This window comes from Oncorhynchus kisutch, linkage group LG11 (genome assembly GCF_002021735.2).
Source record: "Oncorhynchus kisutch isolate 150728-3 linkage group LG11, Okis_V2, whole genome shotgun sequence".
Classification (NCBI taxonomy): Eukaryota; Metazoa; Chordata; class Actinopteri; order Salmoniformes; family Salmonidae; genus Oncorhynchus; species Oncorhynchus kisutch.
Genome location: NC_034184.2, coordinates 6,728,405 through 6,749,109, shown reverse-complemented (window position 1 = coordinate 6,749,109; position 20,705 = coordinate 6,728,405). Strand labels below are relative to the sequence as shown.

Genomic DNA, 20,705 nt, shown 5'->3' with positions numbered 1-20,705 from the left:
CCATTTGAGGCACAGGCTAAATGTGAGTGTGTGAAAGACATACTTGCGTAAATGGCTGAAGAGGAGTTCCATGGTATCATGGTTTGGCCTAGGGAGAGACTCAACAAGCTCTCGCATGTAAGACACTTTGTGGTGGTAATCAACAGTTCCTGTAAACAAGACAGGATAGAACAATACACATTTTTACTAATGTATAGATTCAAGGGCACAAGTGTGTTACAATCTCCACTGCTTATTAAAAAGGGAAGTGAGGTGGTAAACACGATTAGTCCTTCCTTGATAGTGAAGTAATAGCTTAACAGTTTCAGACTGTTAACTGAGGTGGCATTGTGGGGATAATGCTTAACAGTTTCAGACTATTCTACACTGTGTGAGGAAACTGAGGTGGCATTGTGGGGCTAATGCTTAACAGTTTCAGACTATTCTACACTGTGAGAGGAAACTGAGGTGGCATTGTGGGCTAATGCTTAACAGTTTCAGACTATTCTACACTGTGTGAGGAAACTGAGGTGGCATTGTGGGGATAATGCTTAACACAGTTTCAGACTATTCTACACTGTGTGAGGAAACTGAGGTGGCATTGTGGGGATAATGCTTAACACAGTTTCAGACTATTCTACACTGAGGAAACCGGTGTCTGACTCACCGGTGTCTGTACGTAGCCTCACTACTTTTGTAGCCTCGCTGCTGTTAATTTTCACTGTCTTTTTACTGTTGTTTTTATTTCTTTACTTACCTATTGTTCACCTAATATATTTTTTGCACTATTGGTTAGAGCCTGTAAGTAAGTATTTCACTGTAACCTGTTGTATTTGGCGCACGTGACAAATAAACTTTGATTTGAAACTGAGGTGACATTGTGGGGATAATGCTCAACACAGTTTCAGACTATTCTACAGTGTGAGGAAACTGAGGTGGCATTGTGGGGCTAATGCTTAACAGTTTCAGACTATTCTACACTGTGTGAGGAAACTGAGGTGGCATTGTGGGGCTAATGCTTAACAGTTTCAGACTATTCTACACTGTGTGAGGAAACTGAGGTGGCATTGTGGGCTAATGCTTAACAGTTTCAGACTATTCTACACTGTGTGAGGAAACTGAGGTGGCATTGTGGGGATAATGCTTAACACAGTTTCAGACTATTCTACACTGTGTGAGGAAACTGAGGTGGCATTGTGGGGATAATGCTTAACACAGTTTCAGACTATTCTACACTGAGGAAACCGGTGTCTGACTCACCGGTGTCTGTACGTAGCCTCACTACTTTTGTAGCCTCGCTACTTTTGTAGCCTCGCTGCTGTTAATTTTCACTGTCTTTTTACTGTTGTTTTTATTTCTTTACTTACCTATTGTTCACCTAATATATTTTTTGCACTATTGGTTAGAGCCTGTAAGTAAGTATTTCACTGTAACCTGTTGTATTTGGCGCACGTGACAAATAAACTTTGATTTGAAACTGAGGTGACATTGTGGGGATAATGCTCAACACAGTTTCAGACTATTCTACAGTGTGAGGAAACTGAGTTGGCATTGTGGGGATAATGCTTAATACAGTTTCAGACTATTCTAGGGGCAGCAGGGTAGCCTAGTGGTTAGAGAGTTGGACTAGTAACCGAAAGGTTGCAAGTTCAAATCTCCGAGCTGACAAGGTACAAGGCTGTCATTGACAAGATCCTGTCATTGAAAAGAAGATTTGTTCTTAAATGACTTTCCTAGTTAAATAAAGGTAAAATAAAAATGATACACTGTGTGAGGAAACTGAGGTGGCATTGTGGGCTAATGCTTAACAGTTTCAGACTATTCTACACTGTGTGAGGAAACTGAGGTGTTTAGGGATCATGCACAACAGTTTCAGTCTGTGAGTAAACAGGTTGCATTGTGGGGCTAATGCACAGTTTCAGACTATTCCACAGTGCGAGGAAACTGAGGTGGTATTGTGGGGCTAATGCCCAGACTACACGACATTGAATGAGGAAACTGAGGTTCCATTAGGGGGACAGCGTCCGGCCTGCTGCTTACTGATGGCCTGGATGAAGCGGCTGAAGTGACTGAAGGGGAAAAGGGGTTCAGGAAGCTCCCTGAAGAACAGCTTCAGAGCCCCTGTAATAACGTGGATGTCCTCCCACTGGCCATCCTCCAGGTCCAGCTCCTCTGTGGAACACAATTACTTTTTTGATATATGTTTTATTTGTCCATTTAAAACAATATCCAGCCACACCAGTGGAACCCATAAAACAATATCCAGCCACACCAGTGGAACCCATAAAACAATATCCAGCCACACCAGTGGAACCCATAAAACAATATCCAGCCACACCAGTGGAACCCATAAAACAATATCCAGCCACACCAGTGGAACCCATAAAACAATATCCAGCCACACCAGTGGAACCCATAAAACAATATCCAGCCACACCAGTGGAACCCATAAAACAATATCCAGCCACACCAGTGGAACCCATAAAACAATATCCAGCCACATCAGTGGAACCCATAAAACAATATCCAGCCACACCAGTGGAACCCATAAAACAATATCCAGCCACACCAGTGGAACCCATAAAACAATATCCAGCCACACCAGTGGAACCCATAAAACAATATCCAGCCACACCAGTGGAACCCATAAAACAATATCCAGCCACACCAGTGGAACCCATAAAACAATATCCAGCCACACCAGTGGAACCCATAAAACAATATCCAGCCACACCAGTGGAACCCATAAAACAATATCCAGCCACACCAGTGGAACCCATAAAACAATATCCAGCCACACCAGTGGAACCCATAAAACAATATCCAGCCACACCAGTGGAACCCATAAAACAATATCCAGCCACATCAGTGGAACCCATAAAACAATATCCAGCCACACCAGTGGAACCCATAAAACAATATCCAGCCACACCAGTGGAACCCATAAAACAATATCCAGTCACACCAGTGGAACCCATAAAACAATATCCAGCCACATCAGTGGAACCCATAAAACAATATCCAGCCACACCAGTGGAACCCATAAAACAATATCCAGCCACATCAGTGGAACCCATAAAACAATATCCAGCCACACCAGTGGAACCCATAAAACAATATCCAGCCACATCAGTGGAACCCATAAAACAATATCCAGCCACACCAGTGGAACCCATAAAACAATATCCAGCCACATCAGTGGAACCCATAAAACAATATCCAGCCACACCAGTGGAACCCATAAAACCATATCCAGCCACATCAGTGGAACCCATAAAACAATATCCAGCCACACCAGTGGAACCCATAAAACAATATCCAGCCACACCAGTGGAACCCATAAAACAATATCCAGCCACACCAGTGGAACCCATAAAACAATATCCAGCCACACCAGTGGAACCCATAAAACAATTTTCAGCCACATCAGTGGAACCCATAAAACAATATCCAGCCACACCAGTGGAACCCATAAAACAATATTCAGCCACACCAGTGGAACCCATAAAACAATTTTCAGCCACATCAGTGGAACCCATAAAACAATATTCAGCCACACCAGTGGAACCCATAAAACAATATGGAGGCTAACATAAAACGTATAATGACCCTCTGGACGTCACAGAACACATTCACAGAACACAGTCTCTCACACACACAGTAAATGTAAAGGCATTACCATGATCTGCCTTGAAGCGTAGTTTCTGAATGACAGCTAGATTCCCACTGACTCTGTAGAGTCCATCCATGTCCAGACCTGTGAAGACACACACACACACACACATCAGCATATGGGTCAATCAACTACTGTGGTAACCTTTGTTTCTATTACCATATACACTGTGCTGAATAATACACTGCTATTATAATGTTATTGCTGGCATATAACAATCATCATCAGTGTGATTACTAATCATTACCTCTCTTCTCCACTGCTCGAATACATTTCTCCACAAAGCTGGGGATTGTAGTTTTCTCCTGGGCACACAGTGCAGCCAGGTGACAGCAAAACACATTGTCTGAGGGAAACAATGATGGAGGTTAGTGTGTACAGTGTATATATGTGATGCTGACCCGTGTCAGGGTTGGGGTCAATTCCATTTCAATTCCAGTCAATTCAAGAAGTACATTAACATTCCAATTCCTTCAATGATTAAATTCTCTTGACTCCAACCTTGACCCATATCACAACAACAACAGAAGATATGAACATATGATCCCTCTCTGGATTAGTAACATCGTCGTGACAAATCCTGACAGTAAATGTTATGTAGCCTGATTTGGAGCCAGTTAGACATGTGCTGCTTTGTAGGAAGGAAGACCCTATGAGCCCACCTCGGATGTAACCCTTCTCCTTGACGAACTGCAGTGTGGGTCGTTTCAGGAGGAACTTCATCAGCTTGGTACGAACCTTCTTCTGTTCGGTCTCTCCCCCAGAGGAGGTGGCCGTGCTCGGTCTGGAAGCTGGGGAGGAGGAGAAGGAAGACAAGGAGGAGGAAGAGGAGGGAGGGTACATGAGGGGGGGGTACACAGTCACGAAACATGAGCAAGTTGACCTAGCGGAGGCTATTGCAGCTGAAATGTCTGCTACAGTGTATTTGGAGCAAGGAGAACTTACACCTCCTCCTCCTGTCCATGGTACCTGGTGACCTCTGATCTCTGTCTGTACTGTAGGACTTCTCACTGACGTCCCCATCCTCCTCCTCAGATTGGTGGTGTTCCTGGTCCTGCAATGTCATTGACTAACATGCATGATGTTTGAACCAGCAGCCATTAAGTTAACCGACCTAAATTAACCTTCATTAGGGAGTTTTTTAAATTTTTATCCAGTACATATTTGTCTCCATGTACCTGGTAGCACGTTAACGTGTGCAAGTTATTTCACTTAAAGAAACATACCAGCTGTCGTATGGTGTCCATTAGAACTTTGTGCCAGTCGTTGATGATACTCTCAGTGTCGTACTGTAGCAGAAACTCAACACCATTTCTGTCTTTTAACTGAAGACAACATAGAGAGGTTATTATACGTTAAACATTTGCTTTACAGATTTATACAGAGGGTAACAGTCTTGGATTAATGGCAAATGTATTCTCACATGATGTTGCTTCCCAGAATCACTTGGGCAGGAAATTGGTATGCTTGAATTAAGTCTATCCTGTCAGGATTCTTTCTTTCTTTTCTGTATCTAGTACAACTCCTATTATGTTTCCATAGCAACCAACTGTTAACTCACTTCTACAACATTCTTTTTGCTGGATTTAACCCTGAGAGCCCAGCCAATCTTTGCCCCTCGTAGATCCACCGTGACCTCTGGGACGATCTGATTGGTCTTGATCTGTGAAGAGAGAAAGACATCATGGAGGACCAGTTGATGAAAACTGACAGCACTGCATTCCATGAAATCAGACAGCTGGACAAAGCTTTGACTGTCATGCCTCATTGAGCCTTCAGGGCTTGTCTGTGCTGAGCAGTCACTCTGTCATGGCTTCAACACAACATCCTGTATGTTGTATTCTAAGATGTTCACAGCATTTTCTTTCATTCCTTCTAATAAGACACAGTGAAACATTTTACTGTAGATGTTTCTGATACCATGTCTAGGTGTTCAGCTCAGTGCTAATGTCTCAAAGCTGTTAGTTCCCTCACTCCCTCAGAAATGTACTGAATGTCCCAGGACAGGAATGTAGACTTCCCACATAGTCAGGTGAGGGAATGTGTAACCAAGGAGATGTTAGAAATATTTTTCTGTGCAGGTAACACATGTACACCTCTCACTCACAGAGGCTCCCATGGCTGCAGACTTGGGCTCTTTATGGAAGGTCAGAACTCCTCCGTGAAGAACCGTCCATGACTGGGCCCAGTTTTTCCTACAGGAAAGTCACTGAGTGTGAGCTGTACTGTACTTCAGGGAATGTTGCAGTGTAGAAAGTAATTTGGTAATGTAATGGATGACTATACATTCAAGTAGATGGCTGATTATTCCATGTCTTTCATGTCAGCTATGCCCAGACTTTGGATGAGGTCAGAATTACCTTACTCTTTTCCCGTTCTCTGACACTTTAGTTTTGTTGAGTATTCCAACTTTTTCCAAACTCTGCACCTGAAAAAGGATCCACACATAACATGCTTTTAAGGATGTGAGGCCAAGTGTTCAAGTGAGACATCATTATTGGTGCCTTGATACTAACCTTAAGCTCTACTAATAGAAATGCACAAAAAGGCAACAGGCGGATTTGACAACTGTGGCTAAACTCTCACAACAAGATACTTTGTCTTAGCTCGTGAACAGACACCTCTACCTCTATGTTTTATAATGAACAGCATGGAGGGGATGAAAGCACAGACATTTTCGACTAGTGCATGCTTTCTTTCAGGGTGTAGTGGGTGTGATGAGGGGGTGTAGCAGTTCGTCGTTTTGGCTGACAGTTTGCCAATGGTGATGTGACATCAGCTGTCCTCGGAAGGGAAATCAATTAATATACCAGGAAATATTACATTTCCCATGTGACATCTGTATTCCACTCTCCCAGGGGTAGCTATGCCATATCAGAATAGTCCCAAGCAACTACTACTCTACAAGTACAACACACCATTAGTACGTCACACCATTAGCCCTTCGATAGATAGCATGCATGTATTACAGTACCAGTCAAAAGTTTGGACACACTCTAGGGTTTTTCTTTATTTTTACTATTTTCTACATTGTAGAATAATAGTGAATACTTCAAAAACATGAAATAACACATATAGGTTACTCATGTAGTAACCTAAAGTGTTAAACAAATAAAAATTGATTTTACATTTGAGATTCTTCAAAGTAGCCACCCTTTGCCTTGCTGACAACTTTGAAGATTCTTGGCATTCTCTCAACCAGCTTAACCTGAAATACTTTTCCAACAGTCTTGAAGTAGTTCCCACATATGCTGAGCACTTGGCTGCTTTTCCTTCACTGAGAGGTCCAACTTATCCCAAACCATCTCAATTGGGTTGAGGTTGGGTGATTGTGGTCATCTGATGCAGCACTCCATCACTCTCCTTATTGGTCAAATAGCCCCTACACAGCCTGGAAGTATGTTGGGTCATTGTCTTGCTGAAAAACTAATTCTAGTCCCACTAAGCCCAAACCAGATGGGATGGTAGCCATGCTGGTTAAGTGTGTCTTATATTCTAAATAAATCACTGACAGTGTCACCAGCAAAGCACCCCCACACAATCAAACCTCCTCCTCCATGTTTCACGGTGGGAACCACACATGCAGAGATAAACCGTTCACCTACTCTGCATCTCACAGACACTGTGGTTGGCACCAAAAATCTCAAATTTGGACTCATCTAACCAAAGGCCAGATTTCAGCCATTCTAATGTCCATTGCTCATATTTCTTAGCCCAAGCATGTCTCTTCTTATTATTGGTGTCCTTTAGTAGTGGTTTCTCTGCAGCAATTTGACCATGATTCACACAGTCTCCTCTGAACAGTTGATGTTGAGATGTGTCTGTTACTTGAACTCTGTGAAGAATTTATTTGGGCTGCAAATGTTGAGGCTGGTAACTCAAATGAACATATCCTCTGCAATAGAGGTCTGGGTCTTCCTTTTCTGTGGCGGTCCTCATGATAGCCACTTTCATCACAGCGCTTGATGGTTTTTGACATTTCTTGAAATTGACCAAATAGGGCTATGTTCTGTATACCACCCCTACCTTGTCACAACAAAACTCATATATATATATAAATAATCCTTTATTTAACTAGGCAAGTCAGTTAAGAACAAATTCTTATGCATTAAGAAGGAAAGATATTCCACAAATTAACCTCAACAAGGTAATTGAAATGCATTCCAGGTGACTACCTCATGAAGCTGGTTGATAGAATACCAAGAGTGTGCAAAGCTTTCACCAAGGCAAAGGATGGCTACTTTGATATATTTTGATTTGTTTAACACTTTTTGGTTACTACATGATTCCATGTTTTATTTCATAGTTGTAATGTCTTCACTATTATTCTACAATGTAGAAAACTGTAAAACAAATTAGATCTCTTTTTTTTAAACACATTGTGCCGCTGAGACTCTGGGCTCTGATTGGAGAGGCTTCTTTGGAGTCTCAACCAATTAGGCCTTCAGGAAAAAACACAAAACAGTGCTCTAGCTGGGGCATCACAGAACTGTCATTTTAGCTAGAACAGGACTGATCTAATCTGATGAGGATCAGCAGGGGAGGGCAGGTGAGGAGGACAGGAGAGGAGGAGTAGAACTCACGTGGTGCTGCCCCATCTCTGGAGAGTTGTTCACACAGGAGCCGTAGTCTGAGGCATTTCTTCTGTGAGTCGGGGAGAACTTTTGCCCAACAGGAGAAGAATAATGGATGTTTTACTTTTACTTAATTCCTAACTTCCTAGTGTCTGCAATCACTTAATCTTACCCCAGAGTATACGGTCTACTCTGTCGTGGTACACAGTCTACTCTGTCGTGGCACACAGTCTACTCTGTCGTGGCACACAGTCTACTCTGTCGTGGCACACAGTCTACTCTGTCGTGGCACACTGTCTACTCTGTCGTGGCACACTGTCTACTCTGTCGTGGCACACTGTCTACTCTGTCGTGGCACACTGTCTACTCTGTCGTGGCACACTGTCTACTCTGTCGTGGCACACAGTCTACTCTGTCGTGGCACACAGTCTACTCTGTCGTGGCACACTGTCTACTCTGTCGTGGCACACTGTCTACTCTGTCGTGGCACACTGTCTACTCTGTCGTGGCACACTGTCTACTCTGTCGTGGCACACTGTCTACTCTGTCGTGGCACACTGTCTACTCTGTCGTGGCACACTGTCTACTCTGTCGTGGCACACTGTCTACTCTGTCGTGGCACACTGTCTACTCTGTCGTGGCACACTGTCTACTCTGTCGTGGCACACTGTCTACTCTGTCGTGGCACACTGTCTACTCTGTCGTGGCACACTGTCTACTCTGTCGTGGCACACTGTCTACTCTGTCGTGGCACACTGTCTACTCTGTCGTGGCACACTGTCTACTCTGTCGTGGCACACTGTCTACTCTGTCGTGGCACACTGTCTACTCTGTCGTGGCACACTGTCTACTCTGTCGTGGCACACTGTCTACTCTGTCGTGGCACACTGTCTACTCTGTCGTGGCACACTGTCTACTCTGTCGTGGCACACTGTCTACTCTGTCGTGGCACACTGTCTACTCTGTCGTGGCACACTGTCTACTCTGTCGTGGCACACTGTCTACTCTGTCGTGGCACACTGTCTACTCTGTCGTGGCACACTGTCTACTCTGTCGTGGCACACTGTCTACTCTGTCGTGGCACACTGTCTACTCTGTCGTGGCACACTGTCTACTCTGTCGTGGCACACTGTCTACTCTGTCGTGGCACACTGTCTACTCTGTCGTGGCACACTGTCTACTCTGTCGTGGCACACTGTCTACTCTGTCGTGGTACACTGTCTACTCTGTTGTGGTACACTGTCTACTCTGTTGTGGTACATTGAACACAAGGTTGACTGAAATGTCCCAGGTGCTGGGCGCTCTCTCGTTTAGAAAGCGGTGTCAGGGTGGCTCAGTATGAAAGCTGAGGGTCAGGGGTTTCATAAGGTGCTCAGTCACTTCACTCTGCCTTACTGAACACTGTGGTCAGAGCCAGCTGACACACCTACTCTACCTCATAGCTCTACTGTGGTGGGCTCTGTGTTTGGGGACGTGAGGTATGTTAATGCTCCAGTATGTGTTATTAGTCCTCACCACCTCCTGCAGGGCTGAGCTGACATAAGTTGCACCCATGGTGTGTCTCCAGTTCTTCATGACCGTTAAAGAGACCCCGTCCAGCTCAACACCGTTCCCCACCTTGGACTGGCCTGACACTACAGGGGCCTTGGTTGGTCAAATGATAATGGAGAAATGCATGTTCACAGAGGAGAAATCTTTCACATCTACATGAGGAAAATACTGATCTAAACCGGCCAAGATGAACCTCTCTTTAAGTCATGCACAACATGTTGCTGAGGACATGAAGAAGGGGAGGAGCTCACTGTGGCCTTGTGTTCCAATGGGAATGAAGAAGAGTAATAATAACAGAATGCGGTCTTTGCTATAGGCAAATTTAGATCAATCTATTCACATGAATGAGATCTTCCATTTCATACTCGCTATGGGTGTTTTCTAATCTTGATCTCTACCTCAGGCAGGTTCCACTGGGATCTGGAGCCATCTCTAAGGTAGTAGTACGTCAGTCCTCTGTCATCCAACGATTTGATCCACTGTTACCACACACACAATGACAAAGACCTCCGGTTAAATATTGACTTTACTGAACCTTTCTGGAGAAAACGTAGTGCATATTACGTAGTGCATACACTTACGACATCTTCTAGTCTAATAGCATAACGGTGCATTTAGCCGTGATATTCCTTCAAGCTGAGTGACACGGTTTACCCCTAGACTGCATTCATGGACAGCTCTCACTTGAAAAGTACATTTTTATCTCAAATGAGACTAACCAGAATAAATAACGTCTAAATAAAGGGTCAATAAGACTAACCAGAATAAATAACGTCTAAATAAAGGGTCAATAAGACTAACCAGAATAAATAACGTCTAAATAAAGGGTCAATAAGACTAACCAGAATAAATAACATCTAAATAAAGGGCCAATAAGACTAACCAGAATAAATAACGTCTAAATAGAGGGTCAATAAGACTAACCAGAATAAATAGCGTCTAAATAAAGGGTCAATAAGACTAACCAGAATAAATAACGTCTAAATAAAGGGTCAATAAGACTAACCAGAATAAATAGCGTCTAAATAAAGGGTCAATAAGACTAACCAGAATAAATAACGTCTAAATAAAGGGTCAATAAGACTAACCAGAATAAATAGCGTCTAAATAAAGGGTCAATATTACTAACCAGAATAAATAACGTCTAAATAAAGGGCCAATAAGACTAACCAGAATAAATAACGTCTAAATAAAGGGTCACTAAGACTAACCAGAATAAATAACATCTAAATAAAGGGCCAATAAGACTAACCAGAATAAATAACGTCTAAATAAAGGGTCACTAAGACTAACCAGAATAAATAACATCTAAATAAAGGGCCAATAAGACTAACCAGAATAAATAACGTCTAAATACCGGAGGAGGACTGGGCTTCCTCCCGTCACTTCTCACACTACAACAGCAAAGGTCAATAAGACTAACCAGAATAAATAACATCTAAATAAAGGGCCAATAAGACTAACCAGAATAAATAACATCTAAATAAAGGGTCACTAAGACTAACCAGAATAAATAACATCTAAATAAAGGGTCAATATTACTAACCAGAATAAATAACATCTAAATAAAGGGCCAATAAGACTAACCAGAATAAATAACATCTAAATAAAGGGCCAATAAGACTAACCAGAATAAATAACATCTAAATAAAGGGTCACTAAGACTAACCAGAATAAATAACATCTAAATAAAGGGCCAATAAGACTAACCAGAATAAATAACATCTAAATAAAGGGTCAATATTACTAACCAGAATAAATAACATCTAAATAAAGGGTCAATAAGACTAACCAGAATAAATAGTGTCTAAATAAAGGGTCAATATTACTAACCAGAATAAATAACATCTAAATAAAGGGTCAATATTACTAACCAGAATAAATAACATCTAAATAAAGGGTCAATAAGACTAACCAGAATAAATAACATCTAAATAAAGGGTCAATAAGACTAACCAGAATAAATAACATCTAAATAAAGGGTCAATAAGACTAACCAGAATAAATAACATCTAAATAAAGGGCCAATAAGACTAACCAGAATAAATAACATCTAAATAAAGGGCCAATAAGACTAACCAGAATAAATAACATCTAAATAAAGGGCCAATAAGACTAACCAGAATAAATAACATCTAAATAAAGGGTCAATATTACTAACCAGAATAAATAACATCTAAATAAAGGGCCAATAAGACTAACCAGAATAAATAACGTCTAAATACCGGAGGAGGACTGGGCTTCCTCCCGTCACTTCTCACACTACAACAGCAAAGGTCAATAAGACTAACCAGAATAAATAACATCTAAATAAAGGGCCAATAAGACTAACCAGAATAAATAACATCTAAATAAAGGGCCAATAAGACTAACCAGAATAAATAACATCTAAATAAAGGGTCACTAAGACTAACCAGAATAAATAACATCTAAATAAAGGGTCAATAAGACTAACCAGAATAAATAACATCTAAATAAAGGGTCACTAAGACTAACCAGAATAAATAACATCTAAATAAAGGGTCAATATTACTAACCAGAATAAATAACATCTAAATAAAGGGTCAATAAGACTAACCAGAATAAATAACATCTAAATAAAGGGCCAATAAGACTAACCAGAATAAATAACATCTAAATAAAGGGTCAATATTACTAACCAGAATAAATAACATCTAAATAAAGGGTCAATAAGACTAACCAGAATAAATAGTGTCTAAATAAAGGGTCAATAAGACTAACCAGAATAAATAGTGTCTAAATAAAGGGTCAATATTACTAACCAGAATAAATAACATCTAAATAAAGGGTCAATATTACTAACCAGAATAAATAACATCTAAATAAAGGGTCAATATTACTAACCAGAATAAATAACATCTAAATAAAGGGTCAATATTACTAACCAGAATAAATAACATCTAAATAAAGGGTCAATAAGACTAACCAGAATAAATAACGTCTAAATAAAGGGTCAATAAGACTAACCAGAATAAATAACATCTAAATAAAGGGCCAATAAGACTAACCAGAATAAATAACATCTAAATAAAGGGTCAATAAGACTAACCAGAATAAATAACATCTAAATAAAGGGTCAATAAGACTAACCAGAATAAATAACGTCTAAATAAAGGGTCAATAAGACTAACCAGAATAAATAACATCTAAATAAAGGGCCAATAAGACTAACCAGAATAAATAACATCTAAATAAAGGGCCAATAAGACTAACCAGAATAAATAACGTCTAAATAAAGGCTCAATAAGACTAACCAGAATAAATAACGTCTAAATAAAGAGTCTGTGTACCTGATCAGGTGAGTGTCTATTGGAGAACACCCAAGTCCCATCAGGGTCTATGTTGAGGTTCCAGCCCGTTGGGGCACTCCTGTCCAGGCTGGCCCTGGGGATGACTGCCCGGGTCACATGGCTGGGGGTGTAGTCCTTAGGGAAGGAGTGAGGGGTCACAGGGGACACAGCCAACAACTCCTCTTCTGGTAGGTCAACCTCGGCTAGGTAGTTATCTGCTGGGTAGTCATCTGCTTGGTAGTCCTCCTCAGGCAGGGGAGGCTGGACACACACACACACACACACACACACACACACACACACACACACACACACACACACACACACACACATTATGCATTGCACAAACATCATGTCAGACACACACACGCACGCAGGTGTGTAAATAGACACATGCACACACCCATACGCATGTACACAGACAGACACACACGTTGTGAGAATGTTACATTCAGTGTTCTACTTCAAAGCAGATGGAGACCAGGCCAATGGATGACTTACCTTCTAGCTTCCTTTTACCTTTTCAAAGATCCTCAATTCAACTGAACAGTTTAAACAGCTTTCAGCTTTTTCTTTCACAAGCCTCTTTAGAATGGTGAAAACTCAACAATGCGGTTTGCAAAAAGCTCACAATGAGGTCAATGTGGGAATGTACAGAATGCCTACTAGTTTGAGGATAATTACATAATCTATGAAAACCAACTGTCTGCTATGTACTGTAGGTGTAGGACTTAGCAGGAGGATAATTACATAATCATGAAAACCAACTCTCTGCTATGTACGGTAGGTGTAGGACTTAGCAGGAGGATAATTACATAATCTATGAAAACCAACTGTCTGCTATGTACTGTAGGTGTAGGACCTAGCAGGAGGATAATTACATAATCTATGAAAACCAACTCTCTCCTATGTACGGTAGGTGTAGGACTTAGCAGGAGGATAATTACATAATCTATGAAAACCAACTGTCTGCTATGTACTGTAGGTGTAGGACCTAGCAGGAGGATAATTACATAATCTATGAAAACCAACTGTCTGCTATGTACTGTAGGTGTAGGACTTAGCAGGAGCTTAAACTTCATTAAAAAGATGAGCGTATTATTTGTAGACGTCCCATGATGAAACTAAAATAGACTGGGTGTTTAAGTGGAGCAGGCTTTACCGGCCCTTCCTCCAGAGACCGGAGCCCACTCAGAGGCTCCATCAGAGCGGGGTAGGGGCACTGTGGCTCTGGGGACTCCCAAGACGTCTCCCCCGATACTGGGTTGTAGAAGTACTGGTGGCCGCTGGTCACATCCAAACACTGCTCCCAGTCAGAGGTCCATGCAGGGGGGGACGCGGAGGTGGGGGACAGGGAGGGGAACTGAGAGGAGGGCGAACACACAGACACCTCGGCGGGAGCCTCAGGGTCTATGTGGGGGCTGTCCCAGGTGGTCTGCCCCGATTCGGGGTGGTAGTAGTACTCCCGTCCACTCTCCTGGTCAGTGTGCACCTCCCATCCCTTAGAGTCCAGGTATGGAGGAGTGCAGGGAGGGGAGAAGGCTGAGGGAGGGGACTCAGAGATGTTTCTGCCGAGCTCCGCTACATTAACGTACACAGCGTTCTGGACACTCTCTTTGACCTATGGGAAGAGCAGATAATATGGGGACAGAGGTCAGCTGGAAAAGTTTCGAACTAACGTGTGACACCAAGTAGGTAGAACACTATCTGATGCCAGATCTGTTTGCACTGTCTTTACAACAAACTTACAGCAGGAACACAAACTGATCTGGGACCAGGTTGAGGCTAAGTGACACTGAGTCACTCTAGACAGTCAAAATGCTTCTTGCAACAGAGAGCCAAGCCTGTGAACAACATAACCAAAATTAACTTTAGTCTATCACCTCTACAGACAGTCAGTTGGTTCTGTGTAGATAAAAGTAGTTGTTCTTTTCTGGAAGAACAAGAGGCTTATAGCACTCAGTGAGAGTGTGACAGAGCAGAACAGAGACGGTCTTCCGGAGCAGTCAGCTCAGGAAGTCAATTCTAAAGCTGAAGAGAGAGCATCAAGCTCCAGACCACAAACCAACGCCTCATTTGTGTCTAAATTTACAGACGCCCACTATTACTAAACCTATTCCCCCTCAGGAGCCTGACATTTTTTTGACATGGGTAGTCAGATCATCAAAAAGTTATACAGCTGCACCATCGAGAGCATCCTGGTTGCATCACCTCTTGGTACGGAAACTGCTCGGCATCCGACAGCTTCTAATCCCAAACCATTACACTGCTAAATAGTTAATCAAATGACTACCCAGACTATTTGCATTGTTCCCCTTTTATACATTGCTGCTACTGATTGTTTATTATTTATGAGTCGTCACTTCACCCCTACCTACATGTACATATTACCTCGACTAACATGTACCCCTGCACATTGACTCGGTACCGGTACCCCCTGTATATAGCCTCGTTATTGTTATTTTATTGTGTTGCTTTTTTTTCTTATTTTAGTTTATTTATTTTTTAGCAAATATTTTCTTTAATTAAAAAAAATCCTTTATTGTTGGTTAAGCATTTCATGTTGTATTCAGCACATGTGACAAATAAAATGTGATTTGATTGATTACCCAGTTACCTACAGACACTGAAACTGCATTGCCAAAACTGGAGGTGCAACAGGGATGTACAAAGTTCACCACTCAACAAACTGAAACTGTACTGCTTCACAATACTGCCGAGGCATTCATATGTGACACTGTCTTCCATTTAGGTGGGGTTTTCCAGTGAAAAGAAAGATTCATGACAGCTGTCCACAAAGCAATATGCAAGCAGGGTTGGGTAGGTTATTTTCCAAAGTAATCCGTTACAGTTAACAGTTACTTGTCCAAAATTGTAAATCAGTATATGTAACTTTTGGATTACACAAACTAAATAAGGTAATCTTATTACTTTTCCCTTAAATGGCATTAGAAGAAGACAAAAAATATCCATCAAAAGCATTTTGTGTGCCATCATAGAGGTCTCTGACTTCTGGTCGACTCTCTCAGGTGGAATACATTTTAACTTACGCCTTGGTTTGATGCTGATTTGTATGTCATTGAGAAAACAGAAAGGTATCAATGTATTTCTCAAACATCCTTTCTGAATTGAACTGTAATCCAATAAATAATCATGTAGTTTTTCAAAAGTATCTAATCTGATTACAGTAGTTTTTTGTTGTTGTTGTAATCAGATGACATGTAATCAGTTACTCCCCAACCCTGTACGCAAGGCCAATATTCAGGTTTCATGCAACAGTTTCACAATGGTTACTGACACAATGGTTACTAATTGAAGCCAGTCAAAAAACTATGTCAAGAATACTTACATGACTCAAACAGCTGACTGAATATAACTTCAAATACCTTTTATTCTTCCTCTTATCTGGAACCCACAGCTATAGAAAGTTCCAGGATTTTACCGTATGAAGCGCAAAACACAATTCAGAGTATGTAAATATAGGCCTAGTCAAAGCCAATACACATGGTAAGGATTGTCGAGTTAACCTTGTTAGCATAAATGTTAGTCTTGTTGTCATTGTTGCAGCTGCCTTAAGTAATTGCTCCTTTGGGATAAATAAAGTTGTTTTAATTTAATAAATGAGAGAAGTAAATGAGTGTCTATCCTTCCAGTAAACATTGGCACACTCACTCACTGAAACCACATTGCCAGAGTCTCACCTGGAGTCTCACCTGTTCCAGAGGTCAGAGACTCACCTGGAGTCTCATCTATTCCAGAGGCCAGAGACTCACCTGGAGCCTCATCTGTACCAGAGGCCAGAGGCTCAACTGGAGCCTCACCTGTTCCAGAGGCCAGAGCCTCAACTGGAGCCTCACCTGTTCCAGAGGCCAGAGCCTCACCTGGAGTCTCACCTGTTCCAGAGGCCAGAGCCTCACCTGTTCCAGAGGACAGAGTCTCAACTGGGCCAGAGTCTCGCCTGGAGTCTCATCTCTTCCAGAGGGCAGTCTCACCTTGGCAAGAGTCTCACCTGGAGTCTCACCTGTTCCAGAGGCCAGATCTTCACCTGGAGGCTCACCTGTTTCAGAGGCCAGAGTCTCACCTGGAGTCTCACCTGTTCCAGAGGCCAGATCTTCACCTGGAGGCTCACCTGTTCCAGAGGTCAGAGTCTCACCTGTTCCAGAGGCCAGAGTCTCACCTTTTCCAGAGGCCAGAGTCTCACCTGTTCCAGAGGCCAGAGTCTCACCTGTTCCAGAGGCCAGAGCCTCACCTGTTCCAGAGGCCAGAGTCTCACCTGGATGCTCACCTGTTCCAGAGGCCAGAGTCTCACCTGTTCCAGAGGTCAGAGTCTCACCTGGATGCTCACCTGTTCCAGAGGCCAGAGTCTCACCTGTTCCAGAGGCCAGAGCCTCACCTGGATGCTCACCTGTTCCAGAGGCCAGAGCCTCACCTGGAGGCTCACCTGTTCCAGAGGTCTGAGCCTCACCTGGAGGCTCACCTGTTCCAGAGGTCAGAGCCTCACCTGGAGGCTCACCTGTTCCAGAGGCCAGAGCCTCACCTGGATGCTCACCTGTTACAGAGGCCAGAGTCTCACCTGTTCCAGAGGCCAGAGTCTCACCTGTTCCAGTGGCCAGTCTCACCTGGAGTCTCACCTGTTCCAGAGGTCAGAGTCTCACCTGTTCCAGAAGCCAGAGCCTCACCTGGAGCCTCACCTGTTTCAGAGGCCAGAGCCTCACCTGGAGACTCACCTGTTCCAGAAGCCAGAGTCTCACCTGGAGCTCACCTGTTCCAGAGGCCAGACCCTCACCTGGAGTTTCACCTGTTCGAGGCCAGAGTCTCACCTGGAGTCTCATTTGTTCCAGAGGCCAGAGTCTCACCTGTTCCAGAGGCCAGAGTCTCACCTGTTCCAGAGGCCAGATTCTCAACGGTGCCAGACGCTCACCTGGAGGCTCATCTCTTCCAGAGCTCAGAGGCTCACCTGGAGTGTCACCTGTTCCAGAGGCCAGACCCTCACCTGGAGTGTCACCTGTTCGAGGCCAGAGTCTCACCTGGAGTCTCATTTGTTCCAGAGGCCAGAGTCTCACCTGTTCCAGAGGCCAGAGTCTCACCTGTTCCAGAGGCCAGAGTCTCACCTGGATTCTCATCTGTTCTAGAGGCCAGAGTCTCACCTCCTGTATCCCATGAGAGGTCTCTGCCTGACTTTATGACTCCTGGGGGGGTCCCCCTGGGAACACTGCTGCCTATGATATCCTCATCATGGCATTGTGAGAGTGCTCTCCCTCTCCATCTCCCCCCTCCCTCCCTCAAATTCAAAGGGATTTATTGGCATGGGAAATGTGTTTACATTGCCAAAGCAAATGGAATAGGCAAGAAACAAGGGAAATAAACTAAATTAACAGTAAATATTACACACTAAAAGAATATAGACATTTCAAATGTTATATTATTGGCAATGTACAATGTTATAACAATGTGCAAATCGTTTTACATATGAAAGGGAAGATAAATATAGGTTGTATTTCCAATGTTGTTTGTGCTCCACTGGTTGCCCTTGTTGCAACAGATCACAAATCTTGCTGCTGTGGTGGCACACTGTGGTATTTCACCTATTAGATATGGGAGTTTATCAAAATGGGGTTTGTTTTCAAATCCTTAGTGGATCTGTGTAATCTGAGAGAAATACAGTGCATGCACTTAGAAAGTCTACATTTTGTTACAGCCTTATTCTAAAATGGATTAAATTAATTTCGTTCCACGTCAATCTACACACAATACCCCATAATGACAAAGCAAAAACCAGTGTTAGACATTTTTGCAAATGTATTAAAAATTAAAAACAGAAATACCTTATTTACTTAAGTATTCAGACCCCTGCTATGAAATTGAGCTCAGATGCAGCCTGTTTCCATTGATCATCCTGTGGTAAATTCTATTGATTGGACATGATTCGGAAAGGCACACACCTGTGAAGATGGGAGAAACTTCCAGATGCACAACCATCTCTGCAGCACTCCACCAATCAGGCCTTTATGGTAGTGGTGTCAGACAGAAGCCACTCCACAGTTAAAGGCACACGACAGCCCGTTTGGAGTTTGCCAAAAGGCACCTAAAGAACTCTCAGACCATGAGAAACCAGATTCTCTGGTGTGATGAAACCAAGATTGAACTCTTTGGCCTGAATGCCAAGTGTCACATCTGGAGGAAACCTGGCAGCATCCCTACGGTGACGCATGGTGGTGGCAACATCATGCTGTGGGGATGTTTTTCAGCGGCAGGAACTGGGAGACAAGACAGGATTGAGGGAAAGATGAACAGAGCAAAGTACAGAGAGATCCTTGATGAAAACCTGTCCAGAGCACTCAGGACCTCAGACTGGGGCGAAGGTTCACCTTCCAACAGGACAACGGCCCAAAGCACACAGCCAAGATAACACAGGAGTGGCTTCGGGAAAAGTCTCTGAATGTCCTTGAGTGGCCCAGCCAGAACCCGGACTTGAACCCAATCGAACATCTCTGGAGAGACCTGAAAATAGCTGTGCAGCGACGCTCCCCATCCAACCTGACAGAGCTTGAGAGGATCTGCAGAGAAGAATGGGAGAAACTCCACAAATACAAGTGTGCCAAGCTTGTAGCGTCATCCTAAAGAAGACTCGAGGCTGTAATTGCTGCCAAAGGTGCTTCAACAAAGTACTGAGTAAAGGGTCTGAATACTTATGTAAATGTGATAAAGTTTTGGTTTTTTTACCTGTTTTTGCTTTGTCATTATGGGGTATTGCGTGTAGATTGATGACTATTGAATCCATTTTAGAATAAGGCTTTAATGTAACAAAATGTGGAAAAAGTCAAGGGGTCTGAATACTTTTTTACCTTTATTTAACTAGGCAAGTCAGTTAAAAACAAATTCTTATTTTCAATGACGGCCTAGGAACAGTGGGTTAACTGCCTGTTCAGGGCAGAACGACAGATTTGTACCTTGTCAGCTCGGGGGTTTGAACTTGCAAACTTCCAGTTACTAGTCCAACGCTCTAACCACTAGGGTACCCTGCCGCCCCTGTATGCATCTCTAATATGGTCATACAGCTGGCAGGAGGTTAGGAAGTGCAGCTCAGTTTTCACCTCATTTTGTGAGCAGTGTGCACATAGCCTGTCTTCTCTTGAGAGCCAGGTCTACCTACGGCGGCCAGTCTCAATAGCAAAGCCATGCTCACAGAGTCTGTACATAGTCAAAGTGGTCAGGTATTCTGCCACTGTGTACTCTCTGTTTAGGGCCAAATAGCATTCAAGTTTGCACAGTTTTTTTGTTAAATATTCTCCCTGCTCAACCAACCACTGGATTGAGGAATGGTGACAGGTCGGAAAGCTATTTAGGTCAATGGTCAGAAGGCAGATATGTATAGTAATGGGTATATTTGACCATTTCATGTTTTGTGGTGATCAGATATGGACTCGTGCACCATCTAGTTTAAAACATTTTTTTTTTTTTTTGTTGTTATTTAACCTTTATTTAACTTGGCAAGTCAGTTAAGAACAAATTCCCCTATGGGACTCGCAATCACGGACGGATGTGCTACAGCATGGATTTGAACCAGGGACTGTAGTGACACCTCTTGCACTGAGATGCAGTGTCTTAGACGTCTCC

At 42.8% G+C, this 20,705-nt stretch overlaps 1 protein-coding gene across 7 annotated transcripts in view; it reads right to left on the bottom strand.

Annotated features, from left to right (window-relative positions):
* LOC109900078 (rho GTPase-activating protein 27-like) overlaps positions 1-20,705 on the bottom strand; it is a 51,274-nt gene that overhangs the window by 1,469 nt on the left and 29,100 nt on the right. For 2 of the 7 annotated variants that reach the window (XM_031835217.1, XM_031835220.1), the window contains 15 exons: positions 14,251-14,709; positions 13,089-13,349; positions 10,176-10,256; positions 9,742-9,870; positions 8,236-8,313; positions 6,013-6,080; positions 5,760-5,847; positions 5,214-5,315; positions 4,879-4,977; positions 4,598-4,706; positions 4,315-4,443; positions 3,900-3,998; positions 3,659-3,736; positions 2,020-2,151; positions 44-149 (listed from right to left, as the gene is read on the bottom strand). In XM_031835217.1, coding sequence (XP_031691077.1) covers positions 44-149; positions 2,020-2,151; positions 3,659-3,736; positions 3,900-3,998; positions 4,315-4,443; positions 4,598-4,706; positions 4,879-4,977; positions 5,214-5,315; positions 5,760-5,847; positions 6,013-6,080; positions 8,236-8,313; positions 9,742-9,870; positions 10,176-10,256; positions 13,089-13,349; positions 14,251-14,709 — 2,018 coding nt within the window. The remainder of the gene's footprint in view (positions 1-43; positions 150-2,019; positions 2,152-3,658; positions 3,737-3,899; positions 3,999-4,314; positions 4,444-4,597; positions 4,707-4,878; positions 4,978-5,213; positions 5,316-5,759; positions 5,848-6,012; positions 6,081-8,235; positions 8,314-9,741; positions 9,871-10,175; positions 10,257-13,088; positions 13,350-14,250; positions 14,710-20,705) is intronic. The other 5 variants (XM_031835218.1, XM_031835221.1, XM_020495800.2 and 2 more) reach the window with 4 other exon arrangements.